The sequence below is a fragment of the Eucyclogobius newberryi genome, unplaced genomic scaffold, assembly GCF_026437365.1.
Source record: "Eucyclogobius newberryi isolate DKJ021-1_F unplaced genomic scaffold, fEucNew1.0.hap1 SCAF_3, whole genome shotgun sequence".
Taxonomy (NCBI): domain Eukaryota; kingdom Metazoa; phylum Chordata; class Actinopteri; order Gobiiformes; family Gobiidae; genus Eucyclogobius; species Eucyclogobius newberryi.
The window spans coordinates 44,638,426-44,654,451 of record NW_027315945.1 but is presented as its reverse complement, the minus strand read 5'-3'; the positions used below and the strand labels follow the sequence as shown (position 1 = coordinate 44,654,451).

At 39.8% G+C, this 16,026-nt stretch overlaps 1 protein-coding gene across 1 annotated transcript in view; it reads left to right on the top strand.

The window, feature by feature from the left end:
• Positions 1–11,551: 11,551 nt before the first annotated feature.
• Positions 11,552–16,026, top strand: part of LOC140374663 (perilipin-2-like) — a 30,535-nt gene continuing 26,060 nt past the window's right edge. The window contains exons 1-2 of the mRNA XM_072461628.1: positions 11,552–11,680; positions 11,748–11,868. Coding sequence (XP_072317729.1) covers positions 11,630–11,680; positions 11,748–11,868 — 172 coding nt within the window. The 5' untranslated portion in view covers positions 11,552–11,629. The remainder of the gene's footprint in view (positions 11,681–11,747; positions 11,869–16,026) is intronic.

Sequence of the window (16,026 nt, the reverse complement as noted above, 5' to 3'; positions counted from 1 at the left end):
GTTTAGTCCTTGTTTAGTCCTGGTTTAGTCCTGGTTTAGTCCTGGTTTGGACCTGGTTTAGACCTGGTTTAGACCTGGTTTAGTCCTGGTTTGGACCTGGTTTAGACCTGGTTTAGACCTGGTTTAGACCTGGTTTGGACCTGGTTTAGACCTGGTTTAGTCCTGGTTTAGTCCTGGTTTAGTCCTGGTTTAGTCCTGGTTTGGACCTGGTTTAGACCTGGTTTAGACCTGGTTTAGACCTGGTTTGGACCTGGTTTAGACCTGGTTTAGTCCTGGTTTAGTCCTGGTTTAGTCCTGGTTTAGACCTGGTTTAGACCTGGTTTACTCCTGGTTTAGTCCTGGTTTAGACCTGGTTTAGTCCTGGTTTAGTCCTGGTTTAGACCTGGTTTAGACCTGGTTCAAACCTGGTTTAGACCTGGTTTAGACCTGGTTTAGTCCTGGTTTACTCCTGGTTTAGACCTGGTTAAGTCCTGGTTTAGACCTGGTTTAGTCCTGGTTTAGTCCTGGTTTAGTCCTGGTTTCGTCCTGGTTTAGTCCTGGTTTAGTCCTGGTTTAGACCTGGTTTAGTCCTGGTTAGACCAGGTTTAGTCCTGGTTTAGACCTGGTTTAGTCCTGGTTTAGACCTGGTTTAGTCCTGGTTTAGACCTGGTTTAGACCTGGTTTAGTCCTGGTTTAGTCCTGGTTTAGACCTGGTTTAGTCCTGGTTTAGACCTGGTTTGGACCTGGTTTGGACCTGGTTTAGACCTGGTTTAGACCTGGTTTAGTCCTGGTTTAGTCCTGGTTTAGACCTGGTTTAGAACTGGTTTAGTCCTGGTTTAGACCAGGTTTAGTCCTGGTTTAGTCCTGGTTTAGACCTGGTTTAGACCTGGTTTAGACCTGGTTTAGTCTTGGTTTAGACCTGGTTTAGACCTGGTTTGTACCTGGTTTGGACCTGGTTTAGACCTGGTTTAGTCCTGGTTTAGACCTGGTTTAGACCTGGTTCAAACCTGGTTTAGACCTGGTTTAGACCTGGTTTAGTCCTGGTTTAGACCTGGTTTAGTCCTGGTTTAGACCTGGTTTAGACCTGGTTTAGACCTGGTCTAGACCTGGTTTAGTCCTGGTTTAGACCTGGTTTAGTCCTGGTTTAGACCTGGTTTAGACCTGGTTTAGTCCTGGTTTAGACCTGGTTTAGACCTGGTTTAGTCCTGGTTTAGTCCTGGTTTAGACCTGGTTTAGTCCTGGTTTAGACCTGGTTTGGACCTGGTTTGGACCTGGTTTAGTCTTGGTTTAGTCCTGGTTAAGTCCTGGTTTAGACCTGGTTTAGTTCTGGTTTAGTCCTGGTTTAGACCTGGTTTAGACCTGGTTTAGACCTGGTTTAGACCTGGTTTAGTCCTGGTTTAGACCTGGTTTTGACCTGGTTTAGACCTTGTTTAGACCTGGTTTAGTCCTGGTTTGGACCTGGTTTAGACCTGGTTTAGACCTGGTTTAGACCTGGTTTAGACTTGGTTTAGTCCTGGTTTAGACCTGGTTTAGTCCTGGTTTGGACCTGGTTTGGACCTGGTTTAGACCTGGTTTAGACCTGGTTTAGAACTGGTTTAGACCTGGTTTGGACCTGGTTTGGACCTGGTTTAGACCTGGTTTAGACCTGGTTTAGACCTGGTTTAGACTTGGTTTAGTCCTGGTTTAGACCTGGTTTAGTCCTGGTTTAGTCCTGGTTTAGACCTGGTTTAGAACTGGTTTAGTCCTGGTTTAGACCTGGTTTAGACCTGGTTTAGACCTGGTTTAGTCTTGGTTTAGTCCTGGTTAAGTCCTGGTTTAGACCTGGTTTAGACCTGGTTTAGTTCTGGTTTAGTCCTGGTTTAGACCTGGTTAAGTCCTGGTTTAGACCTGGTTTAGTCCTGGTTTAGACCTGGTTTAGACCTGGTTTAGTCCTGGTTTAGACCTGGTTTAGTCCTGGTTTAGACCTGGTTTAGACCTGGTTTAGTCCTGGTTTAGTCCTGGTTTAGACCTGGTTTAGACCTGGTTTAGTCCTGGTATAGTCCTGGTTTAGACCTGGTTTAGTCCTGGTTTAGTCCTTGTTTAGACCTGGTTTAGACCTGGTTTAGTCCTGGTTTAGACCTGGTTTAGACCTGGTTTAGTCCTGGTTTAGTCCTGGTTTAGACCTGGTTTAGTCCTGGTTTAGTCCTGGTTTAGACCTGGTTTAGACCTGGTTTAGACCTGGTTTAGTCCTGGTTTAGACCTGGTTTAGACCTGGTTTAGACCTGGTTTAGTCCTGGTTAAGACCTGGTTTAGACCTGGTTTAGTCCTGGTTTAGACCTGGTTTAGACCTGGTTTAGTCCTGGTTTAGTCCTGGTTTAGACCAGGTTTAGTCCTGGTTTAGTCCTGGTTTAGACCTGGTTTAGACCTGGTTTAGACCTGGTTTAGACCTGGTTTAGACCTGGTTTAGTCCTGGTTTAGACCTGGTTTAGTCCTGGTTTAGACCTGGTTTAGACCTGGTTTGTACCTGGTTTAGACCTGGTTTAGACCTGGTTTAGACCTGGTTTAGACCTGGTTAAGTCCTGGTTTAGACCTGGTTTAGACCTGGTTTAGTCCTGGTTTAGACCAGGTTTAGTCCTGGTTTAGACCTGGTTTAGTCCTGGTTTAGACCTGGTTTAGTCCTGGTTTAGACCAGGTTTAGTCCTGGTTTAGACCTGGTTTAGTCCTGGTTTAGACCTGGTTTAGACCTGGTTTAGACCTGGTTTAGTCCTGGTTTAGACCTGGTTTAGACCTGGTTTAGTCCTGGTTTAGACCTGGTTTAGACCTGGTTTAGACCTGGTTTAGTCCTGGTTTAGACCTGGTTTAGTCCTGGTTTAGTCCTGGTTTAGTCCTGGTTTAGACCAGGTTTAGATCTGGTTTAGACCTGGTTAAGTCCTGGTTAAGTCCTGGTTTAGACCTGGTTTAGACCTGGTTTAGTCCTGGTTTAGACCTGGTTTAGACCTGGTTTAGACCTGGTTTAGACCTGGTTTAGACCTGGTTTATTCCTGGTTTAGACCTGGTTTAGTCCTGGTTTAGACCTGGTTTAGACCTGGTTTAGACCTGGTTTCTACCTGGTTTCTACCTGGTTTAGACCTGGTTTAGACCTGGTTTAGTCCTGGTTTAGTCCTGGTTTAGACCTGGTTTAGACCTGGTTTATTCCTGGTTTAGACCTGGTTTAGTCCTGGTTTAGTTCTGGTTTAGTCCAGGTTTAGACCTGGTTTGGACCTGGTTTAGACCTGGTTTAGACCTGGTTTAGTCCTGGTTTAGACCTGGTTTGGACCTGGTTTAGACCTGGTTTAGACCTGGTTTAGTCCAGGTTTAGACCTGGTTTAGACCTGGTTTAGTCCAGGTTTAGACCTGGTTTAGACCTGGTTTAGACCTGGTTTAGACCTGGTTTAGACCTGGTTTAGTCCTGGTTTAGTCCTGGTTTAGACCTGGTTTGTACCTGGTTTAGACCTGGTTTAGACCTGGTTTAGACCTGGTTTAGACCTGGTTTAGTCCTGGTTTAGACCTGGTTTGGACCTGGTTTAGACCTGGTTTGGACCTGGTTTAGTCCTGGTTTAGTTCTGGTTTAGTCCAGGTTTAGACCTGGTTTGGACCTGGTTTAGACCTGGTTTAGTCCTGGTTTAGACCTGGTTTAGACCTGGTTTAGTCCAGGTTTAGACCTGGTTTAGACCTGGTTTAGACCTGGTTTAGACCTGGTTTAGACCTGGTTTAGACCTGGTTTAGTCCTGGTTTAGTACTGGTTTAGACCTGGTTTAGACCTGGTTTAGACCTGGTTTGTACCTGGTTTAGACCTGGTTTAGACCTGGTTTAGACCTGGTTTAGTCCTGGTTTAGACCTGGTTTAGACCTGGTTTAGTCCTGGTTTAGTCCTGGTTTAGACCAGGTTTGGACCTGGTTTAGACCTGGTTTAGTCCTGGTTTAGACCTGGTTTAGACCTGGTTTAGTCCTGGTTTAGTCCTGGTTTAGACCTGGTTTAGACCTGGTTTAGTCCTGGTTTAGACCAGGTTTAGTCCTGGTTTAGACCTGGTTTAGACCTGGTTTATTCCTGGTTTAGTCCTGGTTTAGTCCTGGTTTAGACCTGGTTTAGTCCTGGTTTAGTCCTGGTTTAGTCCTGGTTTAGACCTGGTTTAGACCTGGTTTAGACCTGGTTTAGTCCTGGTTTGGACCTGGTTTAGACCTGGTTTAGTCCTGGTTTAGACCTGGTTTAGACCTGGTTTAGTCCTGGTTTAGACCTGGTTTAGTCCTGGTTTAGTCCTGGTTTAGACCTGGTTTAGACCTGGTTTAGTCCTGGTTTAGACCTGGTTTAGACCTGGTTTAGTCCTGGTTTAGTCCTGGTTTAGACCTGGTTTAGTCCTGGTTTAGTCCTGGTTTAGTCCTGGTTTAGACCTGGTTTAGACCTGGTTTAGTCCTGGTTTAGTCCTGGTTTAGACCTGGTTTAGACCTGGTTTAGTCCTGGTTTAGTCCTGGTTTAGACCTGGTTTAGACCTGGTTTAGTCCTGGTTTAGTCCTGGTTTAGACCTGGTTTAGTCCAGGTTTAGACCTGGTTTAGACCTGGTTTAGTCCTGGTTTAGTCCTGGTTTAGACCTGGTTTAGACCTGGTTTATTCCTGGTTTAGACCTGGTTTAGACCTGGTTTAGACCTGGTTTAGACCTGGTTTAGACCTGGTTTAGTCCTGGTTTAGTTCTGGTTTAGTCCAGGTTTAGACCTGGTTTGGACCTGGTTTAGACCTGGTTTAGTCCTGGTTTAGACCTGGTTTAGACCTGGTTTAGTCCAGGTTTAGACCTGGTTTAGACCTGGTTTAGACCTGGTTTAGACCTGGTTTAGACCTGGTTTAGTCCTGGTTTAGTCCTGGTTTAGACCTGGTTTGTACCTGGTTTAGACCTGGTTTAGACCTGGTTTAGACCTGGTTTAGTCCTGGTTTAGACCTGGTTTGGACCTGGTTTAGACCTGGTTTAGACCTGGTTTAGTCCTGGTTTAGACCTGGTTTAGACCTGGTTTAGTCCTGGTTTAGTTCTGGTTTAGTCCAGGTTTAGACCTGGTTTGGACCTGGTTTAGACCTGGTTTAGTCCTGGTTTAGACCTGGTTTAGACCTGGTTTAGTCCAGGTTTAGACCTGGTTTAGACCTGGTTTAGACCTGGTTTAGACCTGGTTTAGACCTGGTTTAGACCTGGTTTAGTCCTGGTTTAGTACTGGTTTAGACCTGGTTTAGACCTGGTTTGTACCTGGTTTAGACCTGGTTTAGACCTGGTTTAGACCTGGTTTAGACCTGGTTTAGACCTGGTTTAGTCCTGGTTTAGACCTGGTTTAGACCTGGTTTAGTCCTGGTTTAGTCCTGGTTTAGACCTGGTTTAGACCTGGTTTAGTCCTGGTTTAGACCAGGTTTAGTCCTGGTTTAGACCAGGTTTGGACCTGGTTTAGACCTGGTTTAGTCCTGGTTTAGACCTGGTTTAGTCCTGGTTTAGTCCTGGTTTAGACCTGGTTTAGACCTGGTTTAGTCCTGGTTTAGACCAGGTTTAGTCCTGGTTTAGACCTGGTTTAGACCTGGTTTAGACCTGGTTTAGACCTGGTTTAGACCTGGTTTAGTCCTGGTTTAGACCTGGTTTAGACCTGGTTTAGTCCTGGTTTAGTCCTGGTTTAGACCTGGTTTAGACCTGGTTTAGTCCTGGTTTAGTCCTGGTTTAGACCTGGTTTAGACCTGGTTTAGACCTGGTTTAGACCTGGTTTAGTCCTGGTTTATTCCTGGTTTAGTCCTGGTTTAGTCCTGGTTTAGACCTGGTTTAGTCCTGGTTTAGACCTGGTTTAGACCTGGTTTAGTCCTGGTTTAGTCCTGGTTTAGACCTGGTTTAGACCTGGTTTAGTCCTGGTTTAGTCCTGGTTTAGACCAGGTTTAGTCCTGGTTTAGACCTGGTTTAGACCTGGTTTAGACCTGGTTTAGTCCTGGTTTATTCCTGGTTTAGTCCTGGTTTAGTCCTGGTTTAGACCTGGTTTAGTCCTGGTTTAGACCTGGTTTAGACCTGGTTTAGTCCTGGTTTAGTCCTGGTTTAGACCTGGTTTAGACCTGGTTTAGTCCTGGTTTAGTCCTGGTTTAGTCCTGGTTTAGACCTGGTTTAGTCCTGGTTTGGACCTGGTTTAGACCTGGTTTAGTCCTGGTTTAGACCTGGTTTAGTCCTGGTTTAGACCTGGTTTAGACCTGGTTTAGTCCTGGTTTAGACCTGGTTTAGTCCTGGTTTAGTCCTGGTTTAGACCTGGTTTAGACCTGGTTTAGTCCTGGTTTAGACCTGGTTTAGACCTGGTTTAGTCCTGGTTTAGTCCTGGTTTAGACCTGGTTTAGTCCTGGTTTAGACCTGGTTTAGTCCTGGTTTAGACCTGGTTTAGTCCTGGTTTAGTCCTGGTTTAGACCTGGTTTAGACCTGGTTTAGTCCTGGTTTAGACCTGGTTTAGACCTGGTTTAGACCTGGTTTAGTCCTGGTTTAGTCCTGGTTTAGTCCTGGTTTAGACCTGGTTTAGACCTGGTTTAGACCTGGTTTAGTCCTGGTTTGGACCTGGTTTAGACCTGGTTTAGTCCTGGTTTAGACCTGGTTTAGACCTGGTTTAGTCCTGGTTTAGACCTGGTTTAGACCTGGTTTAGTCCTGGTTTAGTCCTGGTTTAGACCTGGTTTAGACCTGGTTTAGACCTGGTTTAGTCCTGGTTTGGACCTGGTTTAGACCTGGTTTAGTCCTGGTTTAGACCTGGTTTAGTCCTGGTTTAGACCTGGTTTAGACCTGGTTTAGTCCTGGTTTAGACCTGGTTTAGTCCTGGTTTAGTCCTGGTTTAGACCTGGTTTAGACCTGGTTTAGTCCTGGTTTAGACCTGGTTTAGTCCTGGTTTAGTCCTGGTTTAGACCTGGTTTAGAACTGGTTTAGACCTGGTTTAGACCTGGTTTAGTCCTGGTTTAGACCTGGTTTAGTCCTGGTTTAGTCCTGGTTTAGACCTGGTTAGGACCTGGTTTAGACCTGGTTTAGACCTGGTTTAGTCCTGGTTTAGTCCTGGTTTAGACCAGGTTTAGTTTAGTCCTGGTTTAGTCCTGGTTTAGTCCTGGTTTAGACCTGGTTTAGTCCTGGTTTAGACCAGGTTTAGTCCTGGTTTAGACCAGGTTTAGTTTAGTCCTGGTTTAGTCCTGGTTTAGTCCTGGTTTATACCTGGTTTAGACCTGGTTTAGACCTGGTTTAGACCTGGTTTAGACCTGGTTTAGTCCTGGTTTAGACCTGGTTTAGACCTGGTTTAGTCCTGGTTTAGTCCTGGTTTAGACCTGGTTTAGTCCTGGTTTAGACCTGGTTTAGACCTGGTTTAGACCTGGTTTAGACCTGGTTTAGTCCTGGTTTAGACCTGGTTTAGTCCTGGTTTAGACCTGGTTTAGACCTGGTTTAGACCTGGTTTAGACCTGGTTTAGACCTGGTTTAGACCTGGTTTAGACCTGGTTTATTCCTGGTTTAGTCCTGGTTTAGTCCTGGTTTAGACCTGGTTTAGACCTGGTTTAGACCTGGTTTAGTCCTGGTTTAGTCCTGGTTTAGACCTGGTTTAGACCTGGTTTAGTCCTGGTTTAGTCCTGGTTTAGACCTGGTTTAGACCTGGTTTAGACCTGGTTTAGACCTGGTTTAGTCCTGGTTTATTCCTGGTTTAGTCCTGGTTTAGTCCTGGTTTAGACCTGGTTTAGTCCTGGTTTAGACCTGGTTTAGACCTGGTTTAGTCCTGGTTTAGTCCTGGTTTAGACCTGGTTTAGACCTGGTTTAGTCCTGGTTTAGTCCTGGTTTAGACCAGGTTTAGTCCTGGTTTAGACCTGGTTTAGACCTGGTTTAGACCTGGTTTAGTCCTGGTTTATTCCTGGTTTAGTCCTGGTTTAGTCCTGGTTTAGACCTGGTTTAGTCCTGGTTTAGACCTGGTTTAGACCTGGTTTAGTCCTGGTTTAGTCCTGGTTTAGACCTGGTTTAGACCTGGTTTAGTCCTGGTTTAGTCCTGGTTTAGTCCTGGTTTAGACCTGGTTTAGTCCTGGTTTGGACCTGGTTTAGACCTGGTTTAGTCCTGGTTTAGACCTGGTTTAGTCCTGGTTTAGACCTGGTTTAGACCTGGTTTAGTCCTGGTTTAGACCTGGTTTAGTCCTGGTTTAGTCCTGGTTTAGACCTGGTTTAGACCTGGTTTAGTCCTGGTTTAGACCTGGTTTAGACCTGGTTTAGTCCTGGTTTAGTCCTGGTTTAGACCTGGTTTAGTCCTGGTTTAGACCTGGTTTAGTCCTGGTTTAGACCTGGTTTAGTCCTGGTTTAGTCCTGGTTTAGACCTGGTTTAGACCTGGTTTAGTCCTGGTTTAGACCTGGTTTAGACCTGGTTTAGACCTGGTTTAGTCCTGGTTTAGTCCTGGTTTAGTCCTGGTTTAGACCTGGTTTAGACCTGGTTTAGACCTGGTTTAGTCCTGGTTTGGACCTGGTTTAGACCTGGTTTAGTCCTGGTTTAGACCTGGTTTAGTCCTGGTTTAGACCTGGTTTAGACCTGGTTTAGTCCTGGTTTAGACCTGGTTTAGACCTGGTTTAGTCCTGGTTTAGTCCTGGTTTAGACCTGGTTTAGACCTGGTTTAGACCTGGTTTAGTCCTGGTTTGGACCTGGTTTAGACCTGGTTTAGTCCTGGTTTAGACCTGGTTTAGTCCTGGTTTAGACCTGGTTTAGACCTGGTTTAGTCCTGGTTTAGACCTGGTTTAGTCCTGGTTTAGTCCTGGTTTAGACCTGGTTTAGACCTGGTTTAGTCCTGGTTTAGACCTGGTTTAGTCCTGGTTTAGTCCTGGTTTAGACCTGGTTTAGAACTGGTTTAGACCTGGTTTAGACCTGGTTTAGTCCTGGTTTAGACCTGGTTTAGTCCTGGTTTAGTCCTGGTTTAGACCTGGTTAGGACCTGGTTTAGACCTGGTTTAGACCTGGTTTAGTCCTGGTTTAGTCCTGGTTTAGACCAGGTTTAGTTTAGTCCTGGTTTAGTCCTGGTTTAGTCCTGGTTTAGACCTGGTTTAGTCCTGGTTTAGACCAGGTTTAGTCCTGGTTTAGACCAGGTTTAGTTTAGTCCTGGTTTAGTCCTGGTTTAGTCCTGGTTTATACCTGGTTTAGACCTGGTTTAGACCTGGTTTAGACCTGGTTTAGACCTGGTTTAGTCCTGGTTTAGACCTGGTTTAGACCTGGTTTAGTCCTGGTTTAGTCCTGGTTTAGACCTGGTTTAGTCCTGGTTTAGACCTGGTTTAGTCCTGGTTTAGACCTGGTTTAGTCCTGGTTTAGTCCTGGTTTGGACCTGGTTTAGTCCTGGTTTAGACCTGGTTTAGACCTGGTTTAGTCCTGGTTTAGTCCTGGTTTAGACCTGGTTTAGTCCTGGTTTAGTCCTGGTTTAGTCCTGGTTTAGACCTGGTTTAGACCTGGTTTAGTCCTGGTTTAGTCCTGGTTTAGACCTGGTTTAGTCCTGGTTTGGACCTGGTTTAGTCCTGGTTTAGTCCTGGTTTAGTCCTGGTTTATACCTGGTTTAGACCTGGTTTAGACCTGGTTTAGTCCTGGTTTAGACCTGGTTTAGACCTGGTTTAGACCTGGTTTAGTCCTGGTTTAGACCTGGTTTAGACCTGGTTTAGACCTGGTTTAGACCTGGTTTAGTCCTGGTTTAGACCTGGTTTAGACCTGGTTTAGACCTGGTTTAGACCTGGTTTAGTCCTGGTTTAGTCCTGGTTTAGTCCTGGTTTGGACCTGGTTTAGTCCTGGTTTAGACCTGGTTTAGACCTGGTTTAGACCTGGTTTAGACCTGGTTTAGTCCTGGTTTAGTCCTGGTTTAGTCCTGGTTTGGACCTGGTTTAGACCTGGTTTAGTCCTGGTTTAGTCCTGGTTTAGACCTGGTTTAGACCTGGTTTAGTCCTGGTTTAGACCTGGTTTAGTCCTGGTTTAGTCCTGGTTTGGACCTGGTTTAGTCCTGGTTTAGACCTGGTTTAGTCATGGTTTAGTCCTGGTTTAGTCCTGGTTTAGTCCTGGTTTAGTCCTGGTTTAGACCTGGTTTAGTCCTGGTTTAGTCCTGGTTTGGACCTGGTTTAGTCCTGGTTTAGACCTGGTTTAGTCCTGGTTTAGTCCTGGTTTAGACCTGGTTTAGTCCTGGTTTAGTCCTGGTTTAGACCTGGTTTAGTCCTGGTTTAGTCCTGGTTTAGACCTGGTTTAGTCCTGGTTTAGACCTGGTTTAGACCTGGTTTAGTACTGGTTTAGACCTGGTTTAGTCCTGGTTTAGACCTGGTTTAGACCTGGTTTAGTCCTGGTTTAGTCCTGGTTTAGACCTGGTTTAGACCTGGTTTAGTCCTGGTTTAGTCCTGGTTTAGTCCTGGTTTAGACCTGGTTTAGACCTGGTTTAGTCCTGGTTTAGACCTGGTTTAGTCCTGGTTTAGACCTGGTTTAGACCTGGTTTAGTCCTGGTTTAGACCTGGTTTAGTCCTGGTTTAGACCTGGTTTAGACCTGGTTTAGTCCTGGTTTAGTCCTGGTTTAGACCTGGTTTAGACCTGGTTTAGTCCTGCTTTAGTCCTGGTTTAGTCCTGGTTTAGTCCTGGTTTAGTCCTGGTTTAGTCTGGTTTAGACCTGGTTTAGACCTGGTTTAGTCTGGTTTAGTCCTGGTTTAGTCCTGGTTTAGACCTGGTTTAGACCTGGTTTAGTCCTGGTTTAGTCTGGTTTAGTCCTGGTTTAGTCCTGGTTTAGACCTGGTTTAGACCTGGTTTAGTACTGGTTTAGACCTGGTTTAGTCCTGGTTTAGACCTGGTTTAGACCTGGTTTAGTCCTGGTTTAGTCCTGGTTTAGACCTGGTTTAGACCTGGTTTAGTCCTGGTTTAGTCCTGGTTTAGTCCTGGTTTAGACCTGGTTTAGACCTGGTTTAGTCCTGGTTTAGACCTGGTTTAGACCTGGTTTAGACCTGGTTTAGTCCTGGTTTAGTCCTGGTTTAGTCCTGGTTTAGACCTGGTTTAGACCTGGTTTAGTCCTGGTTTAGACCTGGTTTAGTCCTGGTTTAGACCTGGTTTAGACCTGGTTTAGTCCTGCTTTAGTCCTGGTTTAGTCCTGGTTTAGTCCTGGTTTAGTCCTGGTTTAGTCTGGTTTAGACCTGGTTTAGACCTGGTTTAGTCCTGGTTTAGACCTGGTTTAGTCCTGGTTTAGACCTGGTTTAGACCTGGTTTAGTACTGGTTTAGACCTGGTTTAGTCCTGGTTTAGACCTGGTTTAGACCTGGTTTAGTCCTGGTTTAGTCCTGGTTTAGACCTGGTTTAGACCTGGTTTAGTCCTGGTTTAGTCCTGGTTTAGTCCTGGTTTAGACCTGGTTTAGACCTGGTTTAGTCCTGGTTTAGACCTGGTTTAGACCTGGTTTAGTCCTGGTTTAGTCCTGGTTTAGACCTGGTTTAGACCTGGTTTAGTCCTGGTTTAGTCCTGGTTTAGACCTGGTTTAGACCTGGTTTAGTCCTGGTTTAGTCCTGGTTTAGTCCTGGTTTAGACCTGGTTTAGACCTGGTTTAGTCCTGATTTAGACCTGGTTTAGACCCAGTTTAAGACCTGGTTAAGTCCAGTTTAAGACCTGTCCTGGTTCTCTAGTCCAGTGTGGTCCTGCGTGTGGTCCAGATGCCTCTCGTCCAATCGGTGCTACAGTCCCTGAGCTCCGCCTACTCTCAGGTAAGGTCCGCCCTTTCTCCTGTTGCTGTGGTAACGCTGTGACTGACTCTGAACCGGTCGCCCTCAGGTGAAGGGGCGTCACCCGTTGCTGCAGATTGTGGGGGGCGTGGCTGAGCTGGGCGTGGTCAGCGTGTCACAGGCCGCGATGAAACAGGCCACGCCCCTCTTCACCAGCTTCGAGCCTCAGAGTGAGTATTATGAAGTATTATGAAGTATTATGAAGTTTTATGAAGTAATATGAAGTAATGTGAAGAAGTATTATGTAGTATTATGAAAAAGTATTACGTAGTAATATGAGGTATTATGAAGTAATATGAAGTATTAAAAGAAGTATTATTTAGTAATATCAAGTATTATTAAGTATTATGAAGTAGTATGAAGTAGTATGAAGTATTACGAAGAATTATGAGGTATTATGAAGTATTATGAAGTATTGTGAAGAAGTATGATGTAGTATTATGAAGAAGTATTATGAAGTACTATGAAGTATTATGAAGTAATAAGAAGTATTATGAAGTAGTATTATGTAGTAATATGAAGTATTATGAAGTAATATGAAGTATTATAAAGCATTGTGACGAAGTATGATGTAGTAATATGAAGTATTATGAAGTATTCTGAAGTAATAATAAGTATTATGAAGTAAAATTAAGTAGTATGAAGTAGTAATATGTAGAATTATGTAGTAATCTGAAGTATTATGAAGTATTATGAGGTATTATGAAGTATTATGAAGTATTGTGAAAAAGTATGATGTAGTAATATAAAGTATTATGTAGTAATCTGAAGTATTATGAAGTAATATAAAGTAAAAGAAGTATTATAAAGTAGTAATATGTAGTATTATGAAGAAGAATTACGTGGTAATATGAAGTATTATGAAGAAGTATTTTGAAGTAATATGAAGTATTATGAAGCATTACATAGTATTATGAAGTATTATGAAGAAGTATTATGTAGTAATCTGAAATATTATGAAATAATATGAAGTATTATGAAGAAGTATTTTGAAGTAATATGAAGTATTATGAAGCATTACATAGTATTATGAAGTATTATGAAGAAGTATTACGTAGTATTATGAAGTATTATGAAGCATTACATAGTATTATGAAGTATGAAGTAGTTTTATGAAGAAGTATTATGTAGTATTAAGAAGTAATATGAAGAAGTATTATGTAGTATTAAGAAGTAGTATGAAGAAGTATTATGTAGTATTATGAAGTATTATAAAGAAGTATTATGAAGTAATATGAGGAAGTATTATGTAGTATAATGAATATGAAGTATTATTAAGAAGTATTATGTAGCATTATGAAGTATTATGAAGTAATATGAAGAAGTATTATGTAGTATTATGAAGTAATATGAAGAAGTATTATGTAGTATTATGAAGTAATATGAAGAAGTATTATGTAGTATTATGAAGAAGTATTATGTAGTATTATGAAGTATTATGAAGTATAATAATGAGGTATTATGTAGTATTATGAAGTATTATGAAGTATAATAATGAGGTATTATGTAGTATTATGAAGTAATATGAAGAAGTATTATGTAGTATTATGAAGAAGTATTATGTAGTATTATGAAGTATAATAAAGAAGTATTATGTAGTATTATGAAGTAATATGAAGAAGTATTATGTAGTATTATGAAGTAATATGAAGAAGGATTATGTAGTATTATGAAGAAGTATTATGTAGTATTATGAAGTATTATAAAGAAGTATTATGTGGTATTATGAAGTAATATGAGGAAGTATTATGTAGTATAATGAATATGAAGTATTATTAAGAAGTATTATGTAGCATTATGAAGTATTATGAAGTAATATGAAGAAGTATTATGTAGTATTATGAAGAAGTATTATGTAGTATTATGAAGTATAATAAAGAAGTATTATGTAGTATTATGAAGTAATATGAAGAAGTATTATGTAGTATTATGAAGTAATATGAAGAAGGATTATGTAGTATTATGAAGTATTATGAAGTAATATAAAGTAATATGAAGTATTATGAAGTGATATCAAGTTTTATGAAGTATTATGAAGAAAATGAAGTAAATGAAGTAAATGAAGTAAATGAAGTAAATGAAGTGTTATGAAGTAATCTGAAGTATTATGAAGTAATATGAAGTATTATGAAGTATTATGAAGTACTATGAAGTATAATGAAGAAGTATTATGTTGTATTATGAAGTATTATGTTGTATTATGAAGAAGTATTATGTAGTATTATGAAGTATTATGAAGTATAATAAAGAAGTATTATGTAGTATTATGAAGTATTATGAAGTATAATAATGAGGTATTATGTAGTATTATGAAGTAATATGAAGAAGTATTATGTAGTATTATGAAGTAATATGAAGAAGCATTATGAAGTATTATAAAGTATTAAGAAGTAATATAAAGTAATATGAAGTATTATGAAGTAGTAATATGTAGTATTATGAAGTATTATGAAGAAGAAGGATTTGGTAATCTGAAGTATTATGAAGTAATATGAAGTATTATGAAGTATTATGAAGTACTATGAAGTATTATGAAGAAGTATTATGAAGTATTATGAAGTAATATGAAGAAGTATTATGTAGTATTATGAAGAAGTATTATGTAGTATTATGAAGTATAATAAAGAAGTATTATGTAGTATTATGAAGTAATATGAAGAAGTATTATGTAGTATTATGAAGTAATATGAAGAAGGATTATGTAGTATTATGAAGTATTATGAAGTAATATAAAGTAATATGAAGTATTATGAAGTGATATCAAGTTTTATGAAGTATTATGAAGAAAATGAAGTAAATGAAGTAAATGAAGTAAATGAAGTAAATGAAGTGTTATGAAGTAATCTGAAGTATTATGAAGTAATATGAAGTATTATGAAGTATTATGAAGTACTATGAAGTATAATGAAGAAGTATTATGTTGTATTATGAAGTATTATGTTGTATTATGAAGAAGTATTATGTAGTATTATGAAGTATTATGAAGTATAATAAAGAAGTATTATGTAGTATTATGAAGTATTATGAAGTATAATAATGAGGTATTATGTAGTATTATGAAGTAATATGAAGAAGTATTATGTAGTATTATGAAGTAATATGAAGAAGCATTATGAAGTATTATAAAGTATTAAGAAGTAATATAAAGTAATATGAAGTATTATGAAGTAGTAATATGTAGTATTATGAAGTATTATGAAGAAGAAGGATTTGGTAATCTGAAGTATTATGAAGTAATATGAAGTATTATGAAGTATTATGAAGTACTATGAAGTATTATGAAGAAGTATTATGAAGTATTATGAAGTAATATGAAGTAATATGAAGTATTATGTTGTATTAAGAAGAAGTATTATGTAGTATTATGAAGTATTATGAAGTATATTAAAGAAGTATTATGTAGTATTATGAAGTATTATGAAGTATAATAAAGACGTATTATGGAGTATTATGAAGTAATATGAAGAAGTATTATGTAGTATTATGAAGTATTATGAAGAAGTATTATGTAGTATTATGAAGTATTATGAAGAAGTATTATGAAGAAATATGAAGTATTATGAAGAAGTATTGGGTAATATTATGAAGTAATATGAAGTATTATGAAGTATTATGAAGTAATATGAAGAAATATTATGCAGTATTATGAAGAAGTATTATATATTATTATCAAGTGTTATGAAGTATTACGTAGTATTATGAAGTATTATGAAGTAGTTTTACATAGTATTACGTTGTATTATGAAGAAGTATTATGTAGTATTACGTAGTATTATGAAGTATTATGAAGAAGTATTACGTAGAATTATGAAGTTATATGAAGAAGTATTATGAAGTATTACGAAGTAATATGAAGTATTATGAAGTATTATGAAGAAGTATTATGTAGTATTATGAAGTAATATGAAGAAGTATTATGTAGTATTAGGAAGTATTATGAAGTATTATGAAGAAGTATTATGTAGTAATCTGAAGTATTATGAAGTAATATGAAGTATTGTGAAGAAGTATGATGTAGTAATATGAAGTATTATGAAGTACTATGACGTATTATGAAGAAGTATTATGAAGAAGTATTATGTAGTATTATGTCGTAGTATTATGAAGTAATATGAAGTATAATGAAAAAGTATTATGTAGTAATCTGTAGTATCATGAGGTAAAATGAAGTATTGTAAAGAAGTATGATGTAGTACTATAAAGTAATATGAAGTATTATGAAGAAGTATAGTGACCGAAAGAACAAGATCGCGGATACAAGCGGTCAAAATGAGTTTCCTCCACCTTGTGGCTGGGCGATAGATGTGGCTAGAGCAGAGAGTGTTGAT